The sequence below is a fragment of the Lagenorhynchus albirostris genome, chromosome 9 (genome assembly GCF_949774975.1).
Source record: "Lagenorhynchus albirostris chromosome 9, mLagAlb1.1, whole genome shotgun sequence".
Classification (NCBI taxonomy): domain Eukaryota; kingdom Metazoa; phylum Chordata; class Mammalia; order Artiodactyla; family Delphinidae; genus Lagenorhynchus; species Lagenorhynchus albirostris.
In genome coordinates, this window is record NC_083103.1 from 63,012,895 (window position 1) to 63,037,919 (window position 25,025).

The following is a 25,025-nucleotide window of genomic DNA, read 5'->3' on the forward strand; positions in this document are numbered from 1 at the left end:
GGCACGTAGGCTTCTCTCTAGTTGTGGCGAGCTGCCCTAGAGCACGCGGGCTCTCTAGTTCTGGTGTGCGGGCTCAGTAGTTGTGGCTGGTGGGACTCTCTAGTTGTGGCGCATGGGCTCCAGAGCGCAAGGGCTCAGTAGTTGTGGCACGTGGGACTCTCTAGTTCTGCTGCATGGTCTCCACAGCACGTGGGCTCAGTAGTTGCAGTGTGTGGGCTCTAGAGTGTGCAGGCTTAGTTGCCCCACAGCACGTGGGATCTTAGTTCCCCAACCAGGGATTGAACCCATGTCCTCTGCGTTGGGAGGCGGATTCTTAACCACTGGACCACCAGGGAAGTCCCGGGAAAAGATTTTGAATGTTTGAATTTTTCTAAGCCATTTAAGTACTGAAAGTATAGGAATAAGGTATATAATAAGACATACATATTAGAGAGAGACTCTAGGTCCAGAATTCCAGAATTCCAATCTCAGCCCTGCCAATTACTAGCCGTGTGACCTTGGGCAAATAACTTTTCTGTGCCCAGGGTTTAAAAGTTGTTTTCATCATAACAATGGAAATAATAGTATCTAATTCATAGGGTTGTTGTATCAAATGAAATTATGTAAACCTATTCAGGTTTAGAACAGTGTCTAAACTATAATAACTGCTAAGAAGTTTTAACCACAATTACAAATTTCCAAAACAGTGGAAGGAAAATATGGATTTAGGGGAGGAATCTTAACCCAAAAGAAATCAAAAGCTAAAAAAAGAAATATAGACATAGGTCAGATAACACAAAATATGAGAAAAACAGATGCAGAGATAGCAATAACATTGTAATATAAAAGAATAAGACAATATAATGTAATAAAATGATGTAAATGGACGAAGTTCTTCAGTAAAGACAAAGTTGGTCAGACCAAATTGGAAAAAAGCCTAGCAATATGACATGTCTAAAACATGAAGCCGGTGGAGGAAGACGTAGCAGAGTCAATGGGCGGGATTCTTCCACTACCTTCCCTTTCCCGCCCGTTTTGGCCCCCCTCCGTCTCTCTTCAGCCTCTTCCAGGCTTTGTCCCCCACCATTCCCATCCTCAAGTCCGTCCTCAGCCTCTTTCCTCCCCAGCAGGAGGCGGGGAGGTGAGAAGGCTCAAGCTGCAGCCCTTCTCCCTACGCCAACAAGCTCAATCCCCGCGGCGGCCGTGGTGACGTCTGCGGGGGGCGGGCCCCACGCCCTCGCTCTCAGGTTTTTGGCCCGCCCCGCCGCGACTGGGGAAGAGGAACGCACGTCACGCCGGCTATAAAAGGCAGGGCTTGCGACGCAAAAGCGCTTCGGCGCGCGCGGATTGGGTCTCCCGGGGCCGGCGCTGGGTAGAGCTCGGAGCCCCGCCGCAGCCGCAGCTCCGCGACGATCACTACAGCTCCCTTCTCAGCAGCCGACGCCACCGCCGCCTGTACCACGGAACCGGCTGTATGATTAGGCCACAGTCTTTAATGAGTAAACTAAGTCCTTCCTGTGGTGTTCTTGGTCACGCATTTATGGAGTTTCTGAAGGGCCCCGGAGAGTACCGCCAGGCGCAGCACGACCTTTATGAGGACAAGTGAACTGTAGAAATTCGTTGCTACTCCACCAAGAAGCCCCCATAGGCGCGGTCATCCTGGACACAGAAGTGTGGGATTGAAATCATCAGAGCATTTAACAGAAATTACGACCTGGATGGGGTAAACCTCGGTGCTCTTCCTTTCCATTGACTCAGTATTATGAACTGAAGGATGGCTTCTTGTTAGGAGGTTCATTTCATTTCCTGTTACTCCCAATTGCATATCCAGAGCATTGAGAATTTCGAGTGGGGCATATTGGAGTAGACTTCTGTTTCTTTACATCATTTCTGCATTCAAAAATTTAATTTTTTTTTTCGTAACCGTATCGAGTTTTTTTTGTGTGTGGTTTTTTTTTTTTTAAACTAAAATAACATGGCTCCACTGAACCGCCCAGCCCCTGTGGAGGTCACATACAGGAACATGAGATTTCTTATTACACACAATCCAACCAGTGCAACCTTAAACAAATTTATAGAGGACCTTAAGAAATACGGAGTTACCACAACAGTAAGAGTATGTGAAGCAACTTATGACACTGCTCTTGTGGAGAAAGAAGGTATCCAGGTTCTGGATTGGCCCTTTGATGATGGTTCATCACCCTTTAACCAGATTGTTGGTGACTCGTTAAGTCTTTTAAACATTAAATTTCGTGAAGAACCTGGTTGTTGGATTGCTGTTCACTGTGTTGCAGGTCTTGGGAGAACTCCAGTGCTTGTTGCCCTGGCACTAATTGAAGGTGGAATGAAAAATAAAGATGCAGTACAGTTTATAAGACAAAAGCGGAGTGGAGCTTTTAACAGCAAGCAACTTTTGTATTTGGAGAAACACCGTTCTGAAATGCGGCTGCGCTTCAAAGACTCTAGTGGTCATAGAAACAACTGTTGCATTCAATAAAACTTGGCTGCCTGCCTCATGCTGTTGCCTTGGAAGTCAAACTTGAGACAGGACTTAATTTATCGTACATATTAGCCAACATAATAGGCTTAATGAATGACAAGTCTAATGAAGCTTCCATAGGAATACTGAAAAGCCACAAGCTTGACAGAATTGCAGCCTCTCTGTTTGGCTTACTACTATCCCCATGCCAGAAACAATATATAAGAAATTGAGAGATTAGGTGCCAAAATACTCAGCACAATACTTGTATATTTTTAGTATCATACAGAATTAAAATCCTAGGAATTAGGAACAGCACTGTAAACCATATGTGGTTTATTCCTCCAGTCATCTCAAACATTGCAAGTAAGACCTATATGGTTATTTGTCTGCTCCTTTACGTTTACCACCCCACACGTGTACCAGTATGCATCAGGTTTGTATAACAAATGATTTTGTTGAATTCTTACCAAGACTTATGGTGATTATTTAATGTCTTTCTATAAATCTCATTTTGTGCTGTTATGAAAACCTCCAGTTTGAAAAAGATCACACCTCTGGTTGAAAGTTCATGTAAAATATACACCATAGAGAAGCATATGTGTGTAATATCTTCAGACAAAAAAGCCTTACAGTTACTTTGTTTACACTTGGGATGCAGTTTTAGAGGGGAGGGCCTGAAGACAGAATGGAAAGAGGCTATGGAATATTTTTAGGATTCCATACTAGAAATTCCATGTTCTCTTTGTCTTGTGCAGGATGTATAGAATAGGTCCTTTTAAAGGTAAAGACACTTTGTAGCAAAAACATTTCAAAAATTTCTGAAGTTCTTATAATTCTTCGCCATACCTATTGGAAGTTACTATTATTTTTGTTTTAAGTGTGATATTTTTTTCTTTGTCTTTCCAACCGAAACAGAAGAGGATTTCTATTAATGAACTGATCAGACATCTAATATTTTATATAATTTTGAACTGTGTAACAATATTTGGATATTTGATACTTTGTTTTATTATGTAATTGATAAAATGGTGGTATGTATTTGTGTTAGTTCAACCATATATTCATAGTGTCTGGAAATGTAGTTCCCTGGGAGAAATAATTTGTCAGTATTCACCATTCTCCAACTAGTACAAGAACTTAAACATCTAAATAAGGAATTATAGGAGAGAGACAGAGACAAACTAAGCAAGATGGTATAGCTTTGTTAATATTAGTAAAAGTATAAGCAAAGGCGTTACTAGAGATAAAGAAAATCATTACTTAAAGTTTCAAAAGTTTCAATTCACCAGGAAGTTATAACAATTCGAAATTTTATGTATCAAATAACATTGGTTCACAATCCATAAAGCAAATATGGAAAGAACTACAAGGAAAATTGACAAGTTTACCATAGTGATAAGTTTTACTATTTTTCTTCCAGAAACAGATCAAGTAGACGAAAATCAGTAAGGCTATAGATTTGAACAGAACAATTAACAAGTTTGATCCCATGAACGTAAGAAGGCATTGCATCCAACAGTGAGAATCTATATTTTTTAAGAGTACATGAAATATTTTATTAAATTTGACTATATATTAGATCATAAATAATTTCATCAAAATTCTAAAATATTTGAATAACACATAGTAAGTTTTCTGACTACAATTCAATTAAGTTAGGGAAAAAAAGTTAGTAGTATCATTTGGAATTTTGAAAATCTGTGTCTAGAGACTTCCACTTCTAGATAGGATGTAGTAGGTCATGGTAGCTCAACACCCTCCCTGCAACATCCAGAAAAATATGGATAAATTACAAAAATCATATGTTTAAAGACATATGGGAGCTGTGAAAGCAGCAAAGACTAGATGAATAGGAATTCCAGAGAGGAAGGAGCTCTCCTGAGGTGAGTGGCCATTTTGTTTCCTGCGGGTATTTACCGATTCTGGACATAGACTAAGGAAGGATCTGGCTTTGTTCTTGCAGAGGGTCTCCACTGAGGGAAAGAGAAACCCAGCAAGGCTTTAGATGGTCATGTGAGGCTGGTGCAACAGATTGGAAAATTGAGAAGCTTGGCTAGTTTCATGTTGCAAGTTGAGTTCCTCAGGAAACAGGTACTGAATCTGAGATTTGCCTTTGGAAGCTTACTGGGGAGTCATCTCAACAACACTTGAGAGGGAGCAAGAGAACCAGGATGCTGCAGAAGTTGAATGGTGATACATACAGTTTCAACGGTGACCTTAGCCCATCTCCCAGGGAGCTCTGAAGCTGGGATGGCCATGTAGAGATGTCTGCAATTGTGGCAAGGGGGTTGGACCTTTGGACTCGAATCAACCAGTCATTGGATTCAGGCTGTCCCTGGGGATGAGGGCATAACCTTGGATGAAGCATCTTCCTTCAGTCAACTGCAACTCCCAGCGGGGGATGCAACTGTGAGCCTTCAGCTGATAATACTCCTGGCAGCTGGCCCTGAGTAAGTGTTTCAGACCTTTAGAGGGATCTGGGTGGTACAACCACAGCATCCACTATACTAAATGACACTTGCTGAGTTCTGGGACTATGTATGAGAGGCTGGGGAGTTAGAATGAAGACTTTTAAAAGACAGAGGGAAATTTCCCTTAACCTCATAGTGCTTAGGAGACAAAGCCCTGCTAGAAGAGGTTTTAATTCTCTCCAACACTTACTGTCTGTCTTTTTTATTACAGCGATTCTGGTGAGCGGGAAGTGTTATCCCATTGTAGTTTTAATTTTAATACAACTAATGTTGTTAAACATCTTTTAGTGTACATTCTCTCACATATCTTTGTTGGTACTATGTCGATTCAAATATTTTGCCCATTTTTTCAGTTGGGTTTTTTTGTCATCCTACTGAGTTGTAAAAGTTCTTTACATATTCTGGATCCAATGCCTTTATCAGATATATAATTTGCAAATACTTTCTCCCAGTCTGTTACTTGTCATTTTTTTCCTTATTGGTGTGTTTCAAAGTGCAAAAGTTAAAAAATTTGGTGAAGTACAATTTATCAATTTTCTCTTTTATGAATCACGCTTTTAAATTGTATCTAAGAACTCTCCTCAATCAGTCACAAAGATTTTTCTGCTATATTTTCTTCTAGAAATTGTATAGTTTTAGCTCTTACATTTAGATCTGTGGTCCATTTTGAGTTAATTTTTGTATATGGTGTGAGGTAAATGTCTCTCTCTCTCTCTATATATATATATTTTTTTTTTTTGGCATGTGGATATCCAGTTGTCCCAGCATCATTTGTTCAAAAGACAATTCTTTCCTCCATTGAATTATCGTGGTAGTTGAAAGATCAATTTACCATGAATATAAGGACTTATTTGTGAATTCTCAACTCTGTTCCATTGATCTATATGAGCACACTATCTTGATCATTGTAGCTTTATAGTAAGCTTTGAAATTGGATCATGTACTTCATTCTTTTTCAAAAATTTTGGCTATTCTAAGTGCCTTGCATTTCCATATACGTTTTAGGATCATCCTGTCAATTTCTACAAAACAAACAAAAAAAAGCCGGCAGGGATTTTGATAGGTATAGTGTTGAATTTATAGATAATTTGGAGAGAACTGCCGCCTTGACAATATTGAGTCTTCAATTCCATGAACATGGAACATTTCTCCATGTGTTTAAATCTTTAGTTTCTATCATCAATGATTTGCAGTTTTCATTGTACAAGACTTGCACCTCTTGAATTGCTTGAGTATTTTTTCTTTTTGATGCTATTGTGAATGGAATGTTTTCTTAATTTTATTTCTAGATTGTTTGCTGCTAGTCTATAGAAATACAATTGATTTTTGTATATTGACCTTGCTTTCTATGACCTTTCTAAACTCATTTGTTAGGAGAGAGAGAAAGAGAGATAGGGAGGGAGGGTGAGAGCGAGAGCAATGCAAGTGCTATTCTATTCTTTGGCATTTTCTGCTTATAGGATTATGTCATCTGTGAATAAAGGCAGTTTTACTCTTGTTTTTCCCCCCAGTCTGGATGCCTTTACTTTATTTTTCTTTCTTTATTGAACTGGCTAGACCCTCCATGTTGACCAGGAATGGTGAAAACAACTTCCAGATCTTAGGGAGAAAGTATTCATTCTTTCACCATTAAGTATGATGTTAGCTGTTGGTTCTTGATCAGGTTGAGGACATTCTCTTCTATTCTTAGTTTGTTGAAAGTTTTGTCTCAAATGGGTGTTGGGTATTTTAAAATGCTTTTCCCACATCCACTGACATGTTCCTGTGGTTTGTGTCCTTCATTCTAGTAATATCATGTACTATGTTGATCAATTTTTAAATGTTGAAACAACCTTGCATTCCTGGGATAAATTCCACTTGCTTATTGTGTTTAATTCTTTTATGTTGATGGATTTGGCTCGCTAATATTTTGTTTAGAATTTTGCATCTGTATTCATGAAGGATATTGGTCTATAGTTTTCTTGTGTTGTTTTTTTAATCTGGTTTTGATATCAGGGTAATACCAGTATCATGGAATGATTTTGGAAGTGTTCCCTCCTCTATTTTCTGAAAGAGTTTCTGAAGGATTGGTATTATTTATACTTTAAATATTTGATAAAATTCACCCATGAAGAATTCTGGGCCTGGGCTTTTCTTGGTGGGAAGATTTTTAATTACTAATTCAACTTCTTTATTTGTTATAAGTCTATTGAATTCTACTCTAGTCTTTGCTTACTTTGAATTTTGTTTGCTTTTCCTTTCCTAGTTTTTTTTTTTAATTTTATTATTTTTTTTTATATAGCAGGCTCTTATTAGTTATCTATTTTATACATATTAGTGTATATATGTCAATCCCAAGCTCCCAATTCATCCCACCACCCTCCACCCCCCGCTTTCCCCCCTTGATGTCCATACGTTCGTTCTCCGTATCTGTGTCTCTATTTCTGCCCTGCAAACCAGTTTATCTGTACCATTTTTCTAGATTCCATATATATGCATTAATATACAATATTTGTTTTGCTCTTTCTGACTTCACTCTGTATGACAGTCTCTAGGTCCATCCACATCTCTACAAATGACCCAGTTTTGTACCTTTTTTATGGCTAATATTCCATTGTATATATGGACCACATCTTCTTTATCCATTCATCAGTCAATGGGCATTTACGTTGCTTCCATGACCTGGCTATTGTAAATAGTGCTGCAGTGAACATTGGGGTGCATATGTCTTTTTGAATTATGGTTTTCTTTGGGTATATGCCCAGTGGTGGGATTACTGGGTCATATGGTAATTCTATTTTTAGTTTTCTTTACTAGTTTCTTAAAGAGAAAGTTTATTATTGCTTTGAGACCTTTTATTCTTTTTTCCCCTGATATTGGCATTTAAAGCTATAAAATTTCCCTCTAAGCACTACTTTAGCTACAACTCATTAATTTTGATTTTTCTTTATTCAGCTCAACATATATAATTTATCTTGTGATTTCTTCTTTGAACCGTGACTTACTTAGAAATATATTGTTTAACTTCCAAAGAGTTGGACATTTCCCATTTTCTTTTTTACTGTTGTTGATTTCTAATTTAATTATTAACTCTGTCCAGGAAGACTTCCTGGAGCCAAGTGCATTTGAACTCCAATGATGAATGATGTCTCCAGGCAGAAAGCTGGGGTGAACTGAAATTTAATTGGTAAAGAGCAGAGAAGCAGAGGGAACGGCTTTCCAGGTAGAGACCAAGCACGTGTAAGGGCCTGTGTAAGTGCCAGCAAGATGTTCATTGCGCTTCGAACAAAGGAAATGTAATTTCTATCGTCTTTCTTTTTGTCTTTGTCAGTATAGCTAAAGCTTGTTAATTCAGTTGATCTCATCAACCTGTTTTGGTTTCATTAATTTTCCCTACTATTTTTCTTTTCTGTTACATTGAGTATAAAGGAGGTATAGTTGGGGTACAGAGGAAGTTGTGGGACAGGACGTAGAAAAGATCATGTAAAAGACTCCCTGGTGTTCAGATGCCAGCTTCACTCTGCAAGCCCTCTTCTGAAGAGGTTCTCATTATCCGTGAGTCCACGGATTTACAGAACAGGGATGCTTCCTCAGGATACTCCTGGCTGAGCACAGCACCAAGGAAGCAGAGGTTGGAAGAATAAGACCTAGTCAAGGGGTGACTGATGTCTCTGCTAATTACTCTTCTAGGATCCCAGTCATCCACCTAGCCTGTCACGGAGATGGTCGTATAGGACCTATTCATTGTGGGCAGTGCGGAACCTGAGGCGGAGCTGGCAGCGGGGGTGGGCAGTGGTAGGTCTCTGGGCATGGACTGTTGCTTCCTGTGTTATACAATGAAATCAGAGGCTGGATGCTGCCATGCCAACAGATGTTAGCAATTTAGCAGGGTCTTTGGTTGTGAGGGCTGCAGGCTCGTCTCCCCCCTCCCCAGCCCCATGGTGTGGGCTCGCTGGTCACGAGGGAGGTGAAGGCTACGACTGAACTTGTTCTAAGAAACAGGACAGACTGATATCATTCTGTAAGAAAACTGCTCCAGTTTGCTAAATGACTTCAGAGAGTGAAGGGTGGAAGAGAGAGAGTGTTCTAGAGCCAGGAACATGAAATCAAGTCTTCCCTAGAACTCCCCAGGGTGTTTTGCCCCTCACAGCCTCTCTTCCTCTTTCCTCTGGGTTTGCTGACACTCTCCACCCACACTTCTCTGGTTCTCCTTTTAGTAATGACCACAAAGGAATGCCTAACACTCAACAGCCCACAGGACGCAGACCCTTTCTGACTTGTGAGTTGCCTCCAGCCACTCAGCCCCCATGCCCATCTGAGTCTTAAAGGTTGTGTATTCCTCCAACAGGGACTGAACTCCTTGATGGGTGGGCCATGCTTTCTGGCCAGTGGCTGCCCTTACATTCCTCATTTCTCCATTAACCCTACCCATCCTTCACTCTTGGACTCAGTGCAAACACTGCCCCCCAAGAAGCCTTCTTTTATGTCCTCATAGGAAGTATCCTCTCCCTTCTCTGAGTACCCTTGACCTTTTTCTGCAGTTCTTCCATGGACTTACTACTTTCTCCCTTGTGGCAAAATGAATTGTGTGCATATCTCATCTCCTCTACTAGACCCCGGACCCTGTAAAGGCAGAGTTCCAGGCAGGACTCTAGATTTCCACAAAGTCTAGCCAATAGTTGGCAATTCACAGATGAAGAAATTCTTGGGAAGGAAGCCTGAGGAGGGTTACAGAAAAGTGAACTCAAGGCCTTCAGGGACAAGGCTCTCATTCACCATATGCCTGGGCATCTCCCCTCACACCAGAACGTTCAAAGGAAAAACACAATGACAAGGATGGCCATTTTGGAACCCATTTATATTGTCAGTGTTACTCTGGGCTTCATTCAGCCCCACACCAGCCTCTGAGATTGCATCAGACATTCTGAACATTCATGGCTTCCTTGGGCCAAGTGTAGCTGTCCAGCGTAAAGGAGTCATAGTCTGGAGTATAGACCAGGGATCTTACAAAAGCCTCCTTGTCCTTGGGCTCTGGGTAGTAGGAGGCCAGGTTGTGTTTGTAGGCGAAGTCGAGGACCTAGGGAAAAACACGTTTGACTGAGGAACTGGATCTAAGGAGGAACCTGTCTAAAGGCCCTTGCCTGGGAGCTTGTGGAAGGGGAATATACCCTGAAGCAGCAGATGTGTTCCTCTCATGAGTTGAGGCCCAGGAAGCCACTAGAGAGAAAGGATCTTGAGTTTTCTGCCTAGTAAGGAAGCTGTGACACCATGGAATAGACCCTGGGCCAGGGTCAAGAGGCCTCAAAGTCTGCCTCTGCTTCCAACTGCCTGTGGGTCCTCAGCAGTGACATCATCCTTGCTGAGCCTCAGTTTCCTCATCTGTAAAGTGGGGGTTATGAGAGCTTTCTCTGGCATGGTGTGAGGATAAAATTAGGTAGCAGGTGTAAGTGTTCAGTATCTGATATTTTTTTCTGTCTTAAACGTGGCTTGAATTGGACATTGTTCTCTGGGTATTAGATTCGGCTTCAGAAGAAGATGAATCTGAATCTCCCCAAAAGGAAGGAACTGGACAGGGTGGACGTGGACTGTAAGCTGCACTATTGGTCTTGAGGGCTGACTCTGGATCCTGCACTGGACAGCTCATGGGGAGTGCGTGCTGTGCAATGCGTTTTCTGAAATTATTCTTCAAACTTATAGAAAATGTAAAATGTATATTAATAAGAAATAACAGTATAATGAACCCTCATGAATTCATCATCCAGATTAACAATTATCGATGTCAGGCCAGTCTTTACTGCCCCATGTTCTGGTTCTTTGAAAACCCATCACCTGTGCATCATCTAGTGGGTGACATTTTTACATAGAATAGCCCCTGAACTTGATCACCCGTGGCCCAGCCATTCTGAGAGAAAGGGGAGGCATGAGCATCTCCTCTGGCCAGAAAGGTGCCGAGTGTAGAGCTCTTCCACTGTTCTCTTTTAATGTCCTCCAAAACTCCGGGAGAGAGGAATTACTGGCTTCTTTGTAGAAGAAGGAAACTGCTGAGGCTCAGGGGAGTGAAGTGATTGGGCTCGGGTGACTCTGCCGCTGATTGGCAGAGCTAGGACCCCGCAGCCTGAGCTCTTTCCAAGTTGACCTTTCTGTGTAAATGGGCACTTATGATTTATTTTAAAATTCCACCCACATTCTGGTCCACAAAACTAGGGCCTTTGGTGACCTTTCTGCCTGGTGTTTGAGGGGAAATCCGGGAGCTTTCCCAGAACTGCCCTGAGTGGGGTTGAGGTGGGGCTCAGGCTACAGGCAAGAGTGTGTCACCCAGCCTCTGGGGTGCATGCAGTGCAGCCCAGGGAGCTCAGCCTGTCTCTGCAGCTGCTACCCCCTTCGTCCTCCTAAAGTCACACAGAGAGGAAGCTGATGGGCCCCACTCCCCACAGTAAGGGGTAAGACGTGCCTTACTTTGATGGCGATTCTCAGAGACACGTCTCGGATGGTGCTGAGTGGGGGGTACAGTCTCCCCTGTGACAGATGCTGCTCAGAGACCTCTTGGGCGATTTGCTGGGGAGAGAGAACAGCGAGGAACAAGCTGAGTTTCCACCTTCCCAGAGCAAGCCCAACCCAGTACACCAGGAACTCACCTCGCCCCTCATACGTGGCCCATAAGTGCAGTTTCTACCCCTGTCTCTGCCGCCTTGTGGCCCCAGGGGCGCTTAATGCTTGGGCTTAAGCAAGGACACATCCTTTCTGTCCCGTGAGACTGGCCAAGGCTTAAAACAACATGAAGCTGCCTGAATTCTAAAGGAAAATCACTAAGGCCAAGATGAATAAACCTGTGACTTGCAAAGCAGACTCTGGGGTCTCCCCCGCCCCGGCTGACCTAGCCTGTTGTATAGGGATCCCTGAGTCCCTCGCTTCCCGGGTTCCAGCCTCTCCCACATGCTTAGGAGCATCCGGGCTGTCCCCCTAGGCCATCTTGTGCCTCTGTATTCAGGCCTCCTTGGGCTCTCCTTTCCGGCCCCGGCCCCAGTGAGGAAAGAAAGGCTGCTTCTCCAGTGACACCACGAATGGGCCTTATGCGGTACCTGAATAAATGCCCTAAAGGCACTTTCAGCCCAGGAACAACCTCTCCTACAGCTTCCCTCCCTGCTTCAGAGCTTGTCTCTAAGGGCCAGCTCTCCGCAGCCAGCCTCATCCTCCAGCCTCAGGCACTGGTGCTCAGCCAGCCTGGCAGAACAGCCTCTTTAACGGGGCTCGGAATGCACTCCCACCCAATCTTCTCGTGTCAAATTGAAATCTGGGAAAAGCCACAGTGCTCTCTGAGAACTCTGTGTCCCGGGACAGACAGGGAAAGGAGCTGGTCTTGCCTCAGAGTTTGGCAGACATTAGGAACCTGGGCTCCCCCCTCTGCTACCTCGTTCTTAAATTCCTCTCTGTCCTTTCTGTTCATTCAAACATCCACTGAGCTCTACGATATGCCGGGCTCTGTGCTAGGTGCTGAAGAGCCATGGTGGAGAAGCCACAGTCTTTTCCTTCCTGGAGACTGGTGTCAGTGGAGATGAACAAATAATAGTAACGATTATAGTGATTTCGAGGAGAGGGGACAGGGCCCAGTCTGCCATGTACAGGAAAGGCTTCCCAGAAGAAAAGACAGAAGCTAAGACCTGAAGGACAAAGTGTGAATTACTTGAAGAGAGGAGAAGGAATAGCACATGCAAATTCTTAGAGGGAAGAGAGAGAACGACTGTAAAAAGAAGGCGGGATAGGTTGACGGCAGGGGGAGGCTAAAAGGCTGGAGAGGAAAGGAGGGCCTTGGATGAAGTGCCTTGTATGGAAACCATGTGAAGGAGTTTGGCCTTTCCTGGGAGCACCAACGAGCCATAAAAGGTCTGAAATTAGGAGAGAGATGGCCTGTTCTGGGCTTTAAGGGATTCTCTTTGTGGAGGTGTAGAAGGTGAATTGACTAGAGGGAAGCAGAATTTCCATGGCTAGATCTGCAGCTAGAAAGGCTCTCCTGCAGTGACGAGTTATATTATGGTATGTGTGGCCACTTCTGAGATGCTGGGCACTGCTAATGCTCTGCTGTGTCTCTGAGTCAAATTGCCTGGTGCCGTCCTGGCGCATCCCTCACAAGCCAGGTGACCTTGGGCACGTAACTCAAACTCTCTGTGCCTCAGTTTCCTTGTCTGTAACGTAGGGATGATCACTGTATTTTACAGGGTTGTCAAGGTGAAATGCGATACTGCATGTACATCTCCTAAAACTTATATTACTTTTTCCATAGGAAAATCAGTTTCAACTTAAATTATCTTAATTTAAAAACAAACACCCTTTTCAGGGACTTCCCTGGTGGTCCAGTGGTAAAGAATCTGCCTTCCAATGCAGGGGACACAGGTTCAATTCCTGGTCAGGGAACTAAGATCCCACATGCCCTGGGGCAACTAAGCCCACGTGCCACAACTACTGAGCTCGCGTGCCTCGACTAGAGCCCGCGTGCCACAACTACAGAGAGAAAACCTGCACGCCACAACTAGACAGAAGCCTGTGCACCACAATGCAGAGCCCACACGCCGCAGCTAAGACCCGACAAAGCCAAAAATAAATAAAAAAACAAAAACCAGCCAAACCAAACCAAACCAAACCCCCTGTTGAGAAATATAACCTGCCAGGCCTTTGAAGACCAGACTGTCAGCTCCTGGAGGGAAGGGGCCTTATGCTGCTCAGAGCAAGTGACTGAGAAGTAGATTGAGGAGAGGTTCCTGTTTACTTCATGGACACGGTTCATGAAAAGATGGAGCTGAAAGGTCCCATAGCAGAGGCTGTGGGTTCTGCAGATGTTTCTGGGGGTTGCATAGGAAGGCTTTAGCAACCTTGTTTCTGCACAACAGGGGAATTTGCATTCGGGTCAACTCCAAGCAGGAAGTGACTCTTCCCATCCAATGGGGGTTTCAGACAGCTCCGCCCATGGCCACAGGACACCACCACCTCCAATCAAACGCAAAATACTCAAGCAAGAGGGAGAGAGAACTGCAGCATGAAGCCAGAGCTGGTGTGCACAAGGCTTGGGGGAGGCTGACAAAAGTTCAGCAGACACAGGAAGAAGGAACTTGGTGCATGAGACAGTTCCCTGTGGGACTCACAGAAGCAGGGCTGGGTAGGGCTGCGTGGAAGCCCTTCTGGTGGCTTGCTGGTTTGGGGCTCTCACCAGTGCCGTGGTGAGGGGGAAATGCAGACACATGCTAGAAATCACAGCAGAGCCTTTGGAGCCCACTGGGGATAAATATGTTTAATATTTGTTTATAGTTTTGATTAGCTTAACTTCTCAACAGAAACACTTCTACGCCTTGGTTCCGCAGAGTGAAGATACATGTGAAGTGCTTGGCACTTGGTAAGCGTTTGTTAAATGGCAGCCACTGTAACTGTTATTATTAACAACCATTATTATGAATGTGGGCTGTCATCCTTAACAAATCCTTTCCTTGTTTTCAATTCACCATGCCCAGTAAAGAACGCTTGTGGGAGCTTTTCTGATACGATGCCTGGAGCAGGTGCACACCCACATCCCCCATCTGTGCTCAAGACATGGGTACTCAGAGCAGGCAAACCTGACATGCAACCCATCCTCTTCCTTACAGAAATCTGCCCTAGTGGGGCTTTTTTTTTTTTTTTTTTTTTGCGGTACGCGGGCCTCTCACTGCTGTGGCCTCTCCCGTTGAGGAGCACAGGCTCCAGACGCGCAGGCTCAGCGGCCATGGCTCACGGGCCCAGCTGCTCCGTGGCATGTGGGATCTTCCCGGACCGGGGCTCGAACCCGCGCCCCCTGCATCGGCAGGCAGACTCTCAACCACTGCACCACCAGGGAAGCCCTAGTGGGGCTTATTTTGCTACCAGTTACCCAGTAACGTGGCCAAGACCCATGGCTGGAAAAATCTACTGCTTGTCACGGTCGGTGAGCCCACGGTTTCAGGTGGTTTTGATGGCATCTCCGTTCTTGGCATGCATACGGGTTCTGCTGGGAGGCAGGGTGCAGTACAAGGTATGTGCCCTCACGGCCAGCGCCTCCTGCCAGCACCCCTCCCACTGACTATTCCTTCCCCCGCCGCCCCTGCCTTAAAAAGCCTGTGTGTGTTTTCAGAGGAGTTCAAGCCTCCAGGCGCTCTTGAGAGAAGCTTGACATTCAAGGACTCTGGGGAACCACTGAAGGATTGGAGCGGGTAGGTAGAAGAAACAAGAGAAGGAATCTCTGGGGACCCCGTGTAGGAGCTAGTGGAGCTCACAGGCCCTCTGGGGTGTATTCGGGGCAGCGGGGACAGCAATACCTCTGCTGTCAGGAGGAAGAGCCCGTCCGGGATGTGTCGGACCCCGCCTGCGATGACTCCCAGAGCCACTCCAGGGAACACGTAGGCGTTGTTTCCCTGCCCGGGAATGAAGGTCCTGCCATCTTCCAGAGTCACGTCTTTAAAGGGACTTCCACTGGCAAAGATCCCTCGGCCCTGGGGGCAGGAAGAAAACCAGAGACAGAGCTTGGAGCTAGGTTTCAGGGGTTGTGGTAGCCTAGTCATATCTCCCGAAAGTTGACCCCTTTCTCATCTTCTGCTAAATGCTCAGCATTGTGCTGAGGACGTTGCAGGTGCTGAAAGCACAGCTGTTCATCTGACCAGAAAGCTCAGCTCCCACTGAGTTACCCGGCAGCCACAAAACCACAGAACGGGGAAGGTGTAGCTTTTAACCTGTCACCTCCCCGGAGGGCAAGCCAGGTGTGCAAATGGCCTAGAGTCCACAAGCGCCTCGAGCTCTGGTCAGAGCTCTATGTTAGGGGAACCCTGAGCAGTAAAGCCTACTGGTAAGAGCCTGGGCTTTAGAGCCGGACCTGGGTTCGAGGGCCAGCTCCACTCCTTTTTAGCTCTGTGACCTTGGGCAAGTTACTTCATCTTTCTGAAACTCAGTTTGCTTATCAGCAATGTGGGGATTTTTTTTCACCCTCATAGGGTTGCTCATGGGTACTGTTAATATGTCCTCTCAGCCCGGGGAAGGAAGGACTCCCCGCTGACCTCGGTGACCCGGTAGCACTTCTCAGCCGTGCACTCGGCCTTGCTGGTGGGGTTGCTCAGGGCAAAGATGATGGGGCGCTCGTGGAAGGAGGCCATGTCCCTCAGGATCTGCTCCGTGAAGGCTCCTGCGATGGCGGCAACACCTATGGGGAAAAGGGGGAGGTAGTGGGGTGCCGACTCTTTATCTACACCCCATTCCTCTCCTGGTGGTGGTGGTGGAACTAGGTACAACACGGAAGACTCAGGAGTCTTGAGGATGGCATCCGCCATAGGGATGAGGGAGGACAGGAGAAAAGGGTCTCCCTGCTTGAGTTGGCTGAGACCCCCTGTTAATTCCACTGGTCCACTTCAGGCCCCAGCTCAGTTAAGCTGCACCTGTGAAGCATGCCTGGCCACTGTCCTTTACAGTGGACTGCTCCCGCAGGACAGGGAGCGATGCCAGGGTCCCCCCCTTGGGGGAGGAGTGCTCATGTCATCCTGGTTAGAGAGACCAGCCTGTGCTTTTCCACTTTACTGTATAATTCTGCATCACGCAGCCCAGCTTGGCGCCTTAGTTCTACGGTTCTTATACAGTAATAACCCAATAAAAGTTTGTAGCATTGAATTGGAAATGAGGGGAAAGAGCTGTGTTTCCAAGGGTTGCTTATGCCTCCTCGCTGAGCCTCAGTCTTCACCTGCAAGTCAAGAAGATTAGCTGTGCTGGGCAGTGGGTCGCCCCTCCTCCTACCTATGATGGCCGTGGGCTTCACCAGCCTCACCACCTCCTCCAGGGAGTTCACTTCAGGGTGGTCCTGGGCAAACATCTCCTTCTCATGGTTCAGGTGGCTCCTCCCCTGCAGGGAAAGGAAGAACATGACACAGCTGTGGTGGTGAGAACCCCTGGGCAGTCCCTGGATGCATCTGTGTACTCTAAGAGCATTCCCTGCAGAGCCCTGTGCTTTGGTCTGAGCTGTCAGAACCTTGGGCCCTGTCCTTCTGATCAAAATCTACGATGCAATCTAAGAATTTTAAATGTGTGTGTGTGTGTGTGTGTGTGTGTGTGTGTATTTCTTTAATCCAAACCACATATGGAGAACCCCTAAGGCCTTTCTTTGAGCTGTTGGGGTCATGGCTTCCTGGGCCAGGACAGAAAGGCTCCGAGGAAATGCCTGAGTTTGGACCAAGACTCTTGGCCCCAAGACATATAGCACAGAGGTCCAGTTGAGGGATGGGGGCCTGAGTCACCCAGGGTCAGGGCGCTAATTTGAATGTATTTGACAAGAGCCATTAACCTCCCGATAAATAATAAGCTGAGATCCAGGACAGGCTTGTAGTGGCTGGCTGCTCCCAATGGGGTCCAGATTCCTTCCATTTCTTCAAATAGGAGTCAGTGGGTGACAGGCTGGTCAACGTTTCTGATGACTCCTTTGGGTCAGCTGGCCTCACGAGAACCAGAGTGAAAACACCAGCTTTAAGAGATCTTTGAGGAGGGGTGAGCTCAATAGGGTGAGCAAAGGTGATGTTGAAACGTGGGAAAGAGGCAAGTGTGGCAGCCTCCACCTGTGCCTGGACCGTGCTCTGGAATGATCTGGGGCAGAAGGAGGAATCTCCAGGTCCCAGTTCTTTCCGGTGGGAATCTGCCCTTATAGGGAACAATAGGAAGGGCTGTTGCTTCAGAGGGGGCTCTCCACTATTCTTGGTTGAGAGCCTCGTGTTCCTATCTCTTGTCTTTTTTTTAGGCTCTCACTGTCACAGTCTATGTTAGTGAAATCTCAGGATTAAAACATGGAGCTCTGAGTGAAGTCCTGAGGGAGGAGGTCATCCAACTGTGCCCCTCACCACACTGCAGTCAGAAGCTGGACTGTCTCTCTCATTCATTCCTTCATTCATACCTCAAACATCAGTTATGTACTTATCACATGCAGGACCTTGACATCAAGACTATACAGCCTCACGGGGAGGGAGGCAAGTAAAGGGGCAACAGCCCTATCACGGGATAAGTGTAATATATGAAGGGCGGAAGGCTACATGAGCGTAAACACAAGGAACTAATTGAGACCCAGATGCTCAGGGAAGCTGCTTGAAGGAGGTAACAGAAGACAGGGAGGAAACAGATGGGGTTGAGGGCTGTGAGTGGGCGTGTGAAAAAAGAGAAGGGCATTCCAGGCAGAGAAACAAAATATGCAAAGATGTAGAAGAGAGAGAGCATGTTACTTTTGGAGAATTATGATTCAACGTGGCTAGAGGCGAGTACAAGGCAGGACGTGGGGGGCGATGACACTGGAAAGAGCACACGTACACACATTTGCAAGCACATTCAAAGCTTCTGGACAAGAGCAATTAAGGCTACTTTGGGATGAATCTTTTGCTTTGGGGATTAGGACACTGCCCTCCTCCTGCTCTCTCTTCTGTCTGAGCAGTTTACCCCTTGAGATCTCTTCCAGTCCAGTTCCAATGGCTGTAGATATCAGGTAACCTCCAGGTCTCCAGACCGACAGTACCTTGACAATGAGCCCCTTGGAGTCCACCATCCAGATCTTCCTTGTGGCCTCTGCCTTGGGTACGCCTTCTTTCTCTAGGGCCATGACAAGGAGGTGGGCAATGCCCATGGCTGCCTGCGAGGTGGGTGTTTAGACAAAAGGCAAAGGCTGTTCAGGATTTTATCAGATGCTTCACCAAGATCCTCGTTTCTTCCCCCACTACTCCCAGGAGGCCCAGTTAAGTCCCTGCCTTGAGACACCCAAACGTTGGGGCCCAGGCAGCTGCAATGATCACAACGCATCTGTGCTGTTTCCTCTCCTCAGAAGCCCAGAACACCGCTCCTCCTTGCGGCTCCTCCACCCATTCTTTTTTTTTTTGCGGTACGCGGGCCTCTCACTGCTGCGGCCTCTCCCACTGCGGAGCACAGGCTCCGGACGGACGCGCAGCCTCAGCGGCCATGGCTCACGGGCCCAGCCGCTCCGCGGCTTGTGGGATCTTCCCGGACCGGGGCACGAACCCGTGTCCCCTGCATCGACAGGCGGACTCTCAACCACTGCGCCACCAGGGAAGCCCCTCCACCCATTCTTACTCTCCTACTGGAACAACAGCAGAGAGCCCCCGAGGGCACTTACTTCACCAGCACCTTGGAAAACAAACACGTGATTGGAGAGCTTGTTCTTGGTGATTCGCAGAGCAGCCAGGATCCCTGCCACGGCGACGGAGGCTGTGCCTGCAACAGAGTGGACGGAGATCACCCTCTGGCCACCGGGTCCCACCCCCTAGACCCTTGGCAGAGTTCCCCACACCTAGAACCTGTGATGGAACAAGCGACTTTCCCTCGCCCTTACAGAGGCCAGCCCTGTAGGCACGCAGGTTGTCGAGCAACTCTCTTTTGCGTGATACTCTCCATTCACTCTTTTGCAGATAACTGTTAGTTTGAGAAATAGCTCCTGGATTGTTACCCTGGGAGAGAGGGTCAGAGGGTCGGGTGCTGCTACCACCATCATTCATAAATGAAACAAGCACAAATACAAGGGGAGCCAAAAAGAAGAGTGAGCCTCAGAATGATTTGTTTAAGGGGTAAGTGGATAAAAACATATTAAAAATGAGGCCACAAACTATCCGTGAAACATTACATGACCATGTGACCTGAGCTGCTTGTCTTATCCAGCAAGTCATAAGGTTATGCCCAGTAGCATAACCAGCATCGAATGGCTTGAATACATCTGAAGGTACAGGTAAGCTGCACGAGCAGGTGGCTCAGACTACTTTGACAACTACTCTTCCTCTCCCTCAATCCACACCTAAGGCCTCACTAGGAATTCCTATGACCAGCTGACCAAGGAGGAGAAAGCAGGCTTGGTTTACAGATTGTTCTTGACAGTATGCTGGCATCCACTAGAAGCGTACGGTTGCAGTTTCACAGCCCTAATAAAAGGTCACCCTAAAGGGAAATAGTGAAGTAAATCTTCCCAATGGACATGACCTCCCGTTGTAAATTTTGTTGTCCACTTTGGTCCAAGAGATGGCTAGACCTACGTTGATTCGTGGGCAGTTGTTAACGGTTTAGCTAGATGGTCAGGGACTTAGAAAGAACCAAACAGTAAGACTGGTGATGAGGAAGTCTAGGGAAGGGTTTGCGAATGGACTTCTCTGAATAGGTACAGGTACAGGGTGTGAAGGTATTTGTGCGCCACGTGAAAGCTCACCAAAGGGCAGAATGAGAATAGTTTCTCAATAATCAGGTGGACAAAATGGCACGGCTTGTGCATGTCAGTCAGCATCTTTCCCACGCCATCTAGGGTTTGCTCAGTTTCCATAGAGAGTAGTCATGGTGGCAGGGATGGAGGCTATGCATGGACTTCCTCACGGAGGCTGCCTGCTACTACTACTGCTGAATGACTGACCTGTCGATGGCAGAGACCAATGTGGAGCTCCTGCTATGGCACCGTCCTCTGGGAGGACTATCTACCCGGCAGGAGGATGATTACACTGGACTCCTTCCATTAGAGACAGGGAAGAGATGTGTCCTCACTGGAATAAACATAGCTTCTGGATATGGCTTGACTTTTCCTGTCTATAATGTTCTGCCAATGCCATCATCTGGGCACGTCTGAAATGCCTAGTCACCATCCTGATATATTCCAGGCTTCTAATCAAGGAATTCATTTCATTTTAATAGAAGTGCAGCAATAGGCTCACACCCACGGAACTCAGTGGTCTTAACACGTACTCTACCACCCAGGAGCAGATGACCTAATAGATCAGTAGGATGGGCTCCTGAAGACTTAAGACTCAGTTGAGGAGATGGTGAGGGTCTATCTTATAGGATGTAATACGTGATTTGACTTAGCAAACAATACCTCGTGCTCTTTCTCCACAGCCAGAATACTTGGGTCTGGAAATCAAAATGTTGAAGTGAGAAAGGCTCCTCTCACCATTTCACCTAATGAATCACTTGCAGGGTTTTTGCTTCCTGTCTCTTCAATTCTGCGCTCTCTGGATTGGAGGTCTTCGTTCCAAAGAGACAAATGCTTCCATGAGGATTCCCAACATGGTTCTATTGACTTGGAAGTTGAGACTGCCACCTGGCCATTTGCCACAAAACCAGTGGGCAAAGAAGAGGGTTACTTTACTGGCTGTGGTTATTCATCCTGAGAACCAAGGGGAGACTAGGGACAGGGAAGACTGTATCTGCACCTAGGGGATCCTCTGGGGTGTGTCTTAGTACTCCTGTGCTCAAGAGTAAATATTAATAAACACTGTTGCAACTAAAGAGAGGCAGGGCTGCTGAGGACGCAGATCCTTCGGGAATGAAGGTTTGGGTCATCCTATTAAGGAACTCTGGCAAGCTAAGGTCTTGTCTGATGACAAGAAAACATGGAATGGGAGACCGAGGAAGAAATTCATAAACATCAACTATGGCTTCATGACTGGTTACAGAAATGAGGAATGTAGCAGCCATACAAATTTTCTTCCTTGATTATCATGTGGTTACGGATGATGGTTCGTATTAGCTAATTTATTCTCCCTTCTCCTTCCTCTTATTATTTTATAGAAGTTTTATTGGAGGTTAATTCTACAATTTAGCCTTTAGAAAACAGAGTTTTCAAATGTGACTGTGACTGAGATTTAAGAGTAGTTTGTCCTGCCCAGAGATGGGTGGTGTGACTATCTTCCAGAGATAAATATGTCGAAAAAATGCACAGTGCGACAGCTGTGAGTTAAGTTTTATTTGGGGCACAATGAGAACTATAGCCCAGGAGACAGCCCCTCAGATAGCTCTGAAGACGGGTGTGGGTGTCAGTGTGTATGTGATTTTGGTGAAGGGCGTACGTGCAGTCAAGCACACATTTCAGCAGAAGGTTGCTGCTGGTTACAAGAAGGTTGCTGCTTGTCACGAGGAGTGGATGTCTCCGTTAACGATTTTAGTGTTTTCCTAGATATGAGAAGATGTAAGAAACTGGGCTCATAAAATCTTCTGAAAATATCTAAGTATCTGAAGGCCTGTTCTGCCAGTTCTTCCCAGAGCACAGAGTGCCTCATGCCTGCTCTCTGCCTTGAACTCCTTTCAGGGTGTGTTGAAGGTCGGTGACTGCAGTGGCTAGTGACTTCATTCTTATAGAACCAGATGATGAGTGACATTCTTTAGTTGGCAAATAACTGTAGACACTTTGCCTCTCCCCATTTCAGGGAGAAGGTGAGAATGTCTTCATTTGTCGGAAAGATAGTTGCATTTTATTAGGCATTTTGTTAAGAGTTTGTTGTTGTTGTCTGGAAGTACCAATGTGCAGGACGGTATGTATCGATGCTGAACAGCCAGAAGGGTGGACTCTGCCGATTACTGGATAATCGTTTCTCCTTTGTCTGCAAACCACTTTTCAGCTTTACCGATTGGCCCTATGGTGGGCTCTGCCAATAGGGGGCGCCAGAGGGCGGCTGAAAGACTAGATGGGCAGGGAAAGAACAGTTTTTCCAGCATCACTCCTACTTTGTAAGATTGCTGGGTAAAATCTAGGACATTCAGTTAAACTTGAATTTTAGGTAAACAAGAAATAATTTTCTAGTGTGTGTTCCATGCAATATTAGCATAAATATTCTAAAAACTGTTATTTGTCTGAAATTCAAATTTAGCTGATCATCTGCATTTTGTTTTTGCTAAATCTGGCAACTCCAGAGCCTTGGTTTTTTAATCTTACAGCAGCAGTTTGTTCCACAAGGAGCAGTTGAATCCAGTTTGCTCTTTGTCCGTCACTTACAGAACTAGCCTCATGGCGCGTGCCCCTCAGAGGCATGAACGCTAGCCAGCTGTCACCTGTCTTCCCTGTGTTCCCCCAGCCTCAGGGGTGGTAGCAGATCCTTAGTGTTTCTTTCTGGCTTTTCAGTTCTTTAATGCAGAATTCACAATTCTTTATGTCGAGTTTTCTCTGTTAAAACGACTGGTGTGGACCCTCACAGAGTCACAATAAAGTAATCGCAACTGGCAACGCTAAGCCTCTATGATGGTCAAAGAAAAGGAAATTAAAGTGGACTGTTTATGGTCATCACAATTGTGCAAATCAAAGAAACTGATGTTATCTATGGCTGGTGAGGGAGCAATGAAAAGGGCAAAGTTCAGCACACATTCCATTTTAAAGAGCTACAACCCTTTTTGGAAAACTATTTCCCAATATAGACCAAAGGCATAAAATGTTTTTGCCCCTTGACCTCATGCTTCTATTTCTGGGAATCTATGTATGAAAAAATCCAAAAGGTATGTGGTAAGATATTTATGACAGTGTTATTTATAATGTAGAATGGCTGGAAATAACAAACACCTAAGAAAAGAGCAATGGTTAAGTAAATTAGCTAGTGTAGGCACTCAGTAGGATACTGAAGCCATTAAAAATATTCCTTATGAAGATGGTGTAGCAACACAAAAAATGCTATAAAGTTAGTAACTAACATCACATATTGTTCTAAGTGCTTTATATGTCTTAATGTAAAGACATTTATTTAATCCTAGCATCATCCCCATTTTACAGATTGGGAAAATGAGGTACGGAGCAGTTTGCTGAGTTGTCCAAGATCACACAACAGAGTGAGGCTTTGAACTCAGGGAATCGGGCTCTAGGGCATGTGCTCTTAACCCCTGAATCATGCTTCACTGAGTTAGTTGGAAGGAAGAGAACATTCAACAGTCTACATACTATGATTCTAATTGTAACAAAATATACACACAAAATCCAAAAGGAGCTACAAAATACTAATGGTTGCAGGGTAGGAGCAGGAGTGAACTTTCCGTTTTCTGTTTCCAGTTTTCCATTGGACAGAGAGCACCTTTTCCCCCGCATCTGATTCTATTATGTTTCACGACAGCCTTCTGCCTCCTGAAAGGAGCTGTACAAAGCATACGACACCAGGTGGCGCCAAAGATATTTCATCAGAGAACCTCCCAAAGACACTGCATTCTTGATGGGTCTGTTCCTTCTTGGATGTCAAGTATCTTTTGTGGTTAGAACCTACAGGCTGAATAACAGCTTACCTGCAGAAATTCAGTGCTGGATGGAGAGCGTGACATCCAACAACTGTACAGATGAGGAAACTGAGGCCAGAGAGAGGCAGTGGCTTCCGCCTGTTAGTCACCAAGTTAGAAGTAAAGCAGGTAAGCCTGGGTTGCTGCTTCCACCCCTTCCTGGTCTATGCAGCTCAGACAGCCTTTCCTGACTCTGGAGTTGAAGGTAGCAGGAGTGGCCTTATGGGGTTTCCCTGGGGGAGACCTGAGGGGCAGGTGGTAGTGGAGGTGGAGGGAAGTGAACTTAGGTGGTGGATGTAATTGTTCAGTTGTGACTCTGGAAGGGGTGGAAAACACAAAGCATTGGGAAATCTGGTAGAAAAGAGTTGAAAATTTCAAAAGGATACAACAACTGCCGCTTATTGATTGCTCTCCCCGTGACCTTGGCTCCGTGCTGTGTATGCGCTTGTCTGCATTTATTTGCTCATTTAATCTTTACAGCAACTCTAGGAAATAGGTACTACGGAGCTCCCATTTTTTCCCCTTTCAGAAGTGGAAAGTGAAGTTCAAAGAAAGTAGAAACGACCAGGAGAGAAGTGAGTCCTCTCACCACCAACTCTATAAAACCTCTGCCTCCGGTCCATATACTTCCATATACTTTGCCGTTTCTCCTGTTACGTGGATGAATGGTCCCTGCTCTTAGCTAAAGCCACCTCTGGCTGTGTGCTGGATCCCACCATGTTTACCTACTCAAGAAATTTGTTTTGTAATTCTCTCCCTTTTTTTTCCTGCATCCTCAACTGCTCCCACTCTAGTGGATCACTGCCATCACCATACAAATATGCCATCAAGTTCCCATCCTTAAAAAGCCTCCTCTTGACCCTATGTCATTCCCACCCTATTTCTTACTTCCCTCTATAGCCAAATTCTCCTAAAGAGCTGAATATACTCATTACCTCTATTTCCTTTCTTCTTGGTCTCCCTGAAACCCAGTCCCATCAGGCGACTGCCCCACCTCTTGTCAACCTCACCAGCACCTCCATCTTGCCAAGTTCAGTGGTCAGTCCTCAGCCCTCCTCTTCCTTGACCTTTCATCAGCATTTGATACTGGTGTT

At 45.7% G+C, this 25,025-nt stretch overlaps 2 protein-coding genes across 5 annotated transcripts in view; one reads left to right on the top strand and one right to left on the bottom strand.

Moving 5' to 3' along the window:
• Positions 1-1,952: 1,952 nt before the first annotated feature.
• LOC132526214 (protein tyrosine phosphatase type IVA 1-like) overlaps positions 1,953-25,025 on the top strand; it is an 82,039-nt gene continuing 58,966 nt past the window's right edge. Inside the window, exons 1-3 of one of the 4 annotated variants that reach the window (XM_060160179.1) lie at positions 1,953-2,894; positions 4,425-4,911; positions 10,429-10,663. In XM_060160179.1, coding sequence (XP_060016162.1) covers positions 1,955-2,476 — 522 coding nt within the window. In that variant the 5' untranslated portion in view covers positions 1,953-1,954 and the 3' untranslated portion in view covers positions 2,477-2,894; positions 4,425-4,911; positions 10,429-10,663. Of the gene's footprint in view, positions 2,895-3,881; positions 4,008-4,424; positions 5,431-10,428; positions 10,664-25,025 lie in introns of those variants that run through there. The other 3 variants (XM_060160178.1, XM_060160177.1, XM_060160180.1) reach the window with 3 other exon arrangements.
• The window catches only part of ME3 (malic enzyme 3), a 200,500-nt gene continuing 185,225 nt past the window's right edge, over positions 9,751-25,025 (bottom strand). Inside the window, exons 9-15 of the mRNA XM_060160176.1 lie at positions 19,049-19,146; positions 18,437-18,550; positions 16,684-16,789; positions 15,957-16,099; positions 15,225-15,398; positions 11,368-11,466; positions 9,751-9,988 (exon numbers count right to left, since the gene is read on the bottom strand). Of these exons, the coding sequence (XP_060016159.1) occupies positions 9,827-9,988; positions 11,368-11,466; positions 15,225-15,398; positions 15,957-16,099; positions 16,684-16,789; positions 18,437-18,550; positions 19,049-19,146 (896 nt within the window). The 3' untranslated portion in view covers positions 9,751-9,826. The remainder of the gene's footprint in view (positions 9,989-11,367; positions 11,467-15,224; positions 15,399-15,956; positions 16,100-16,683; positions 16,790-18,436; positions 18,551-19,048; positions 19,147-25,025) is intronic.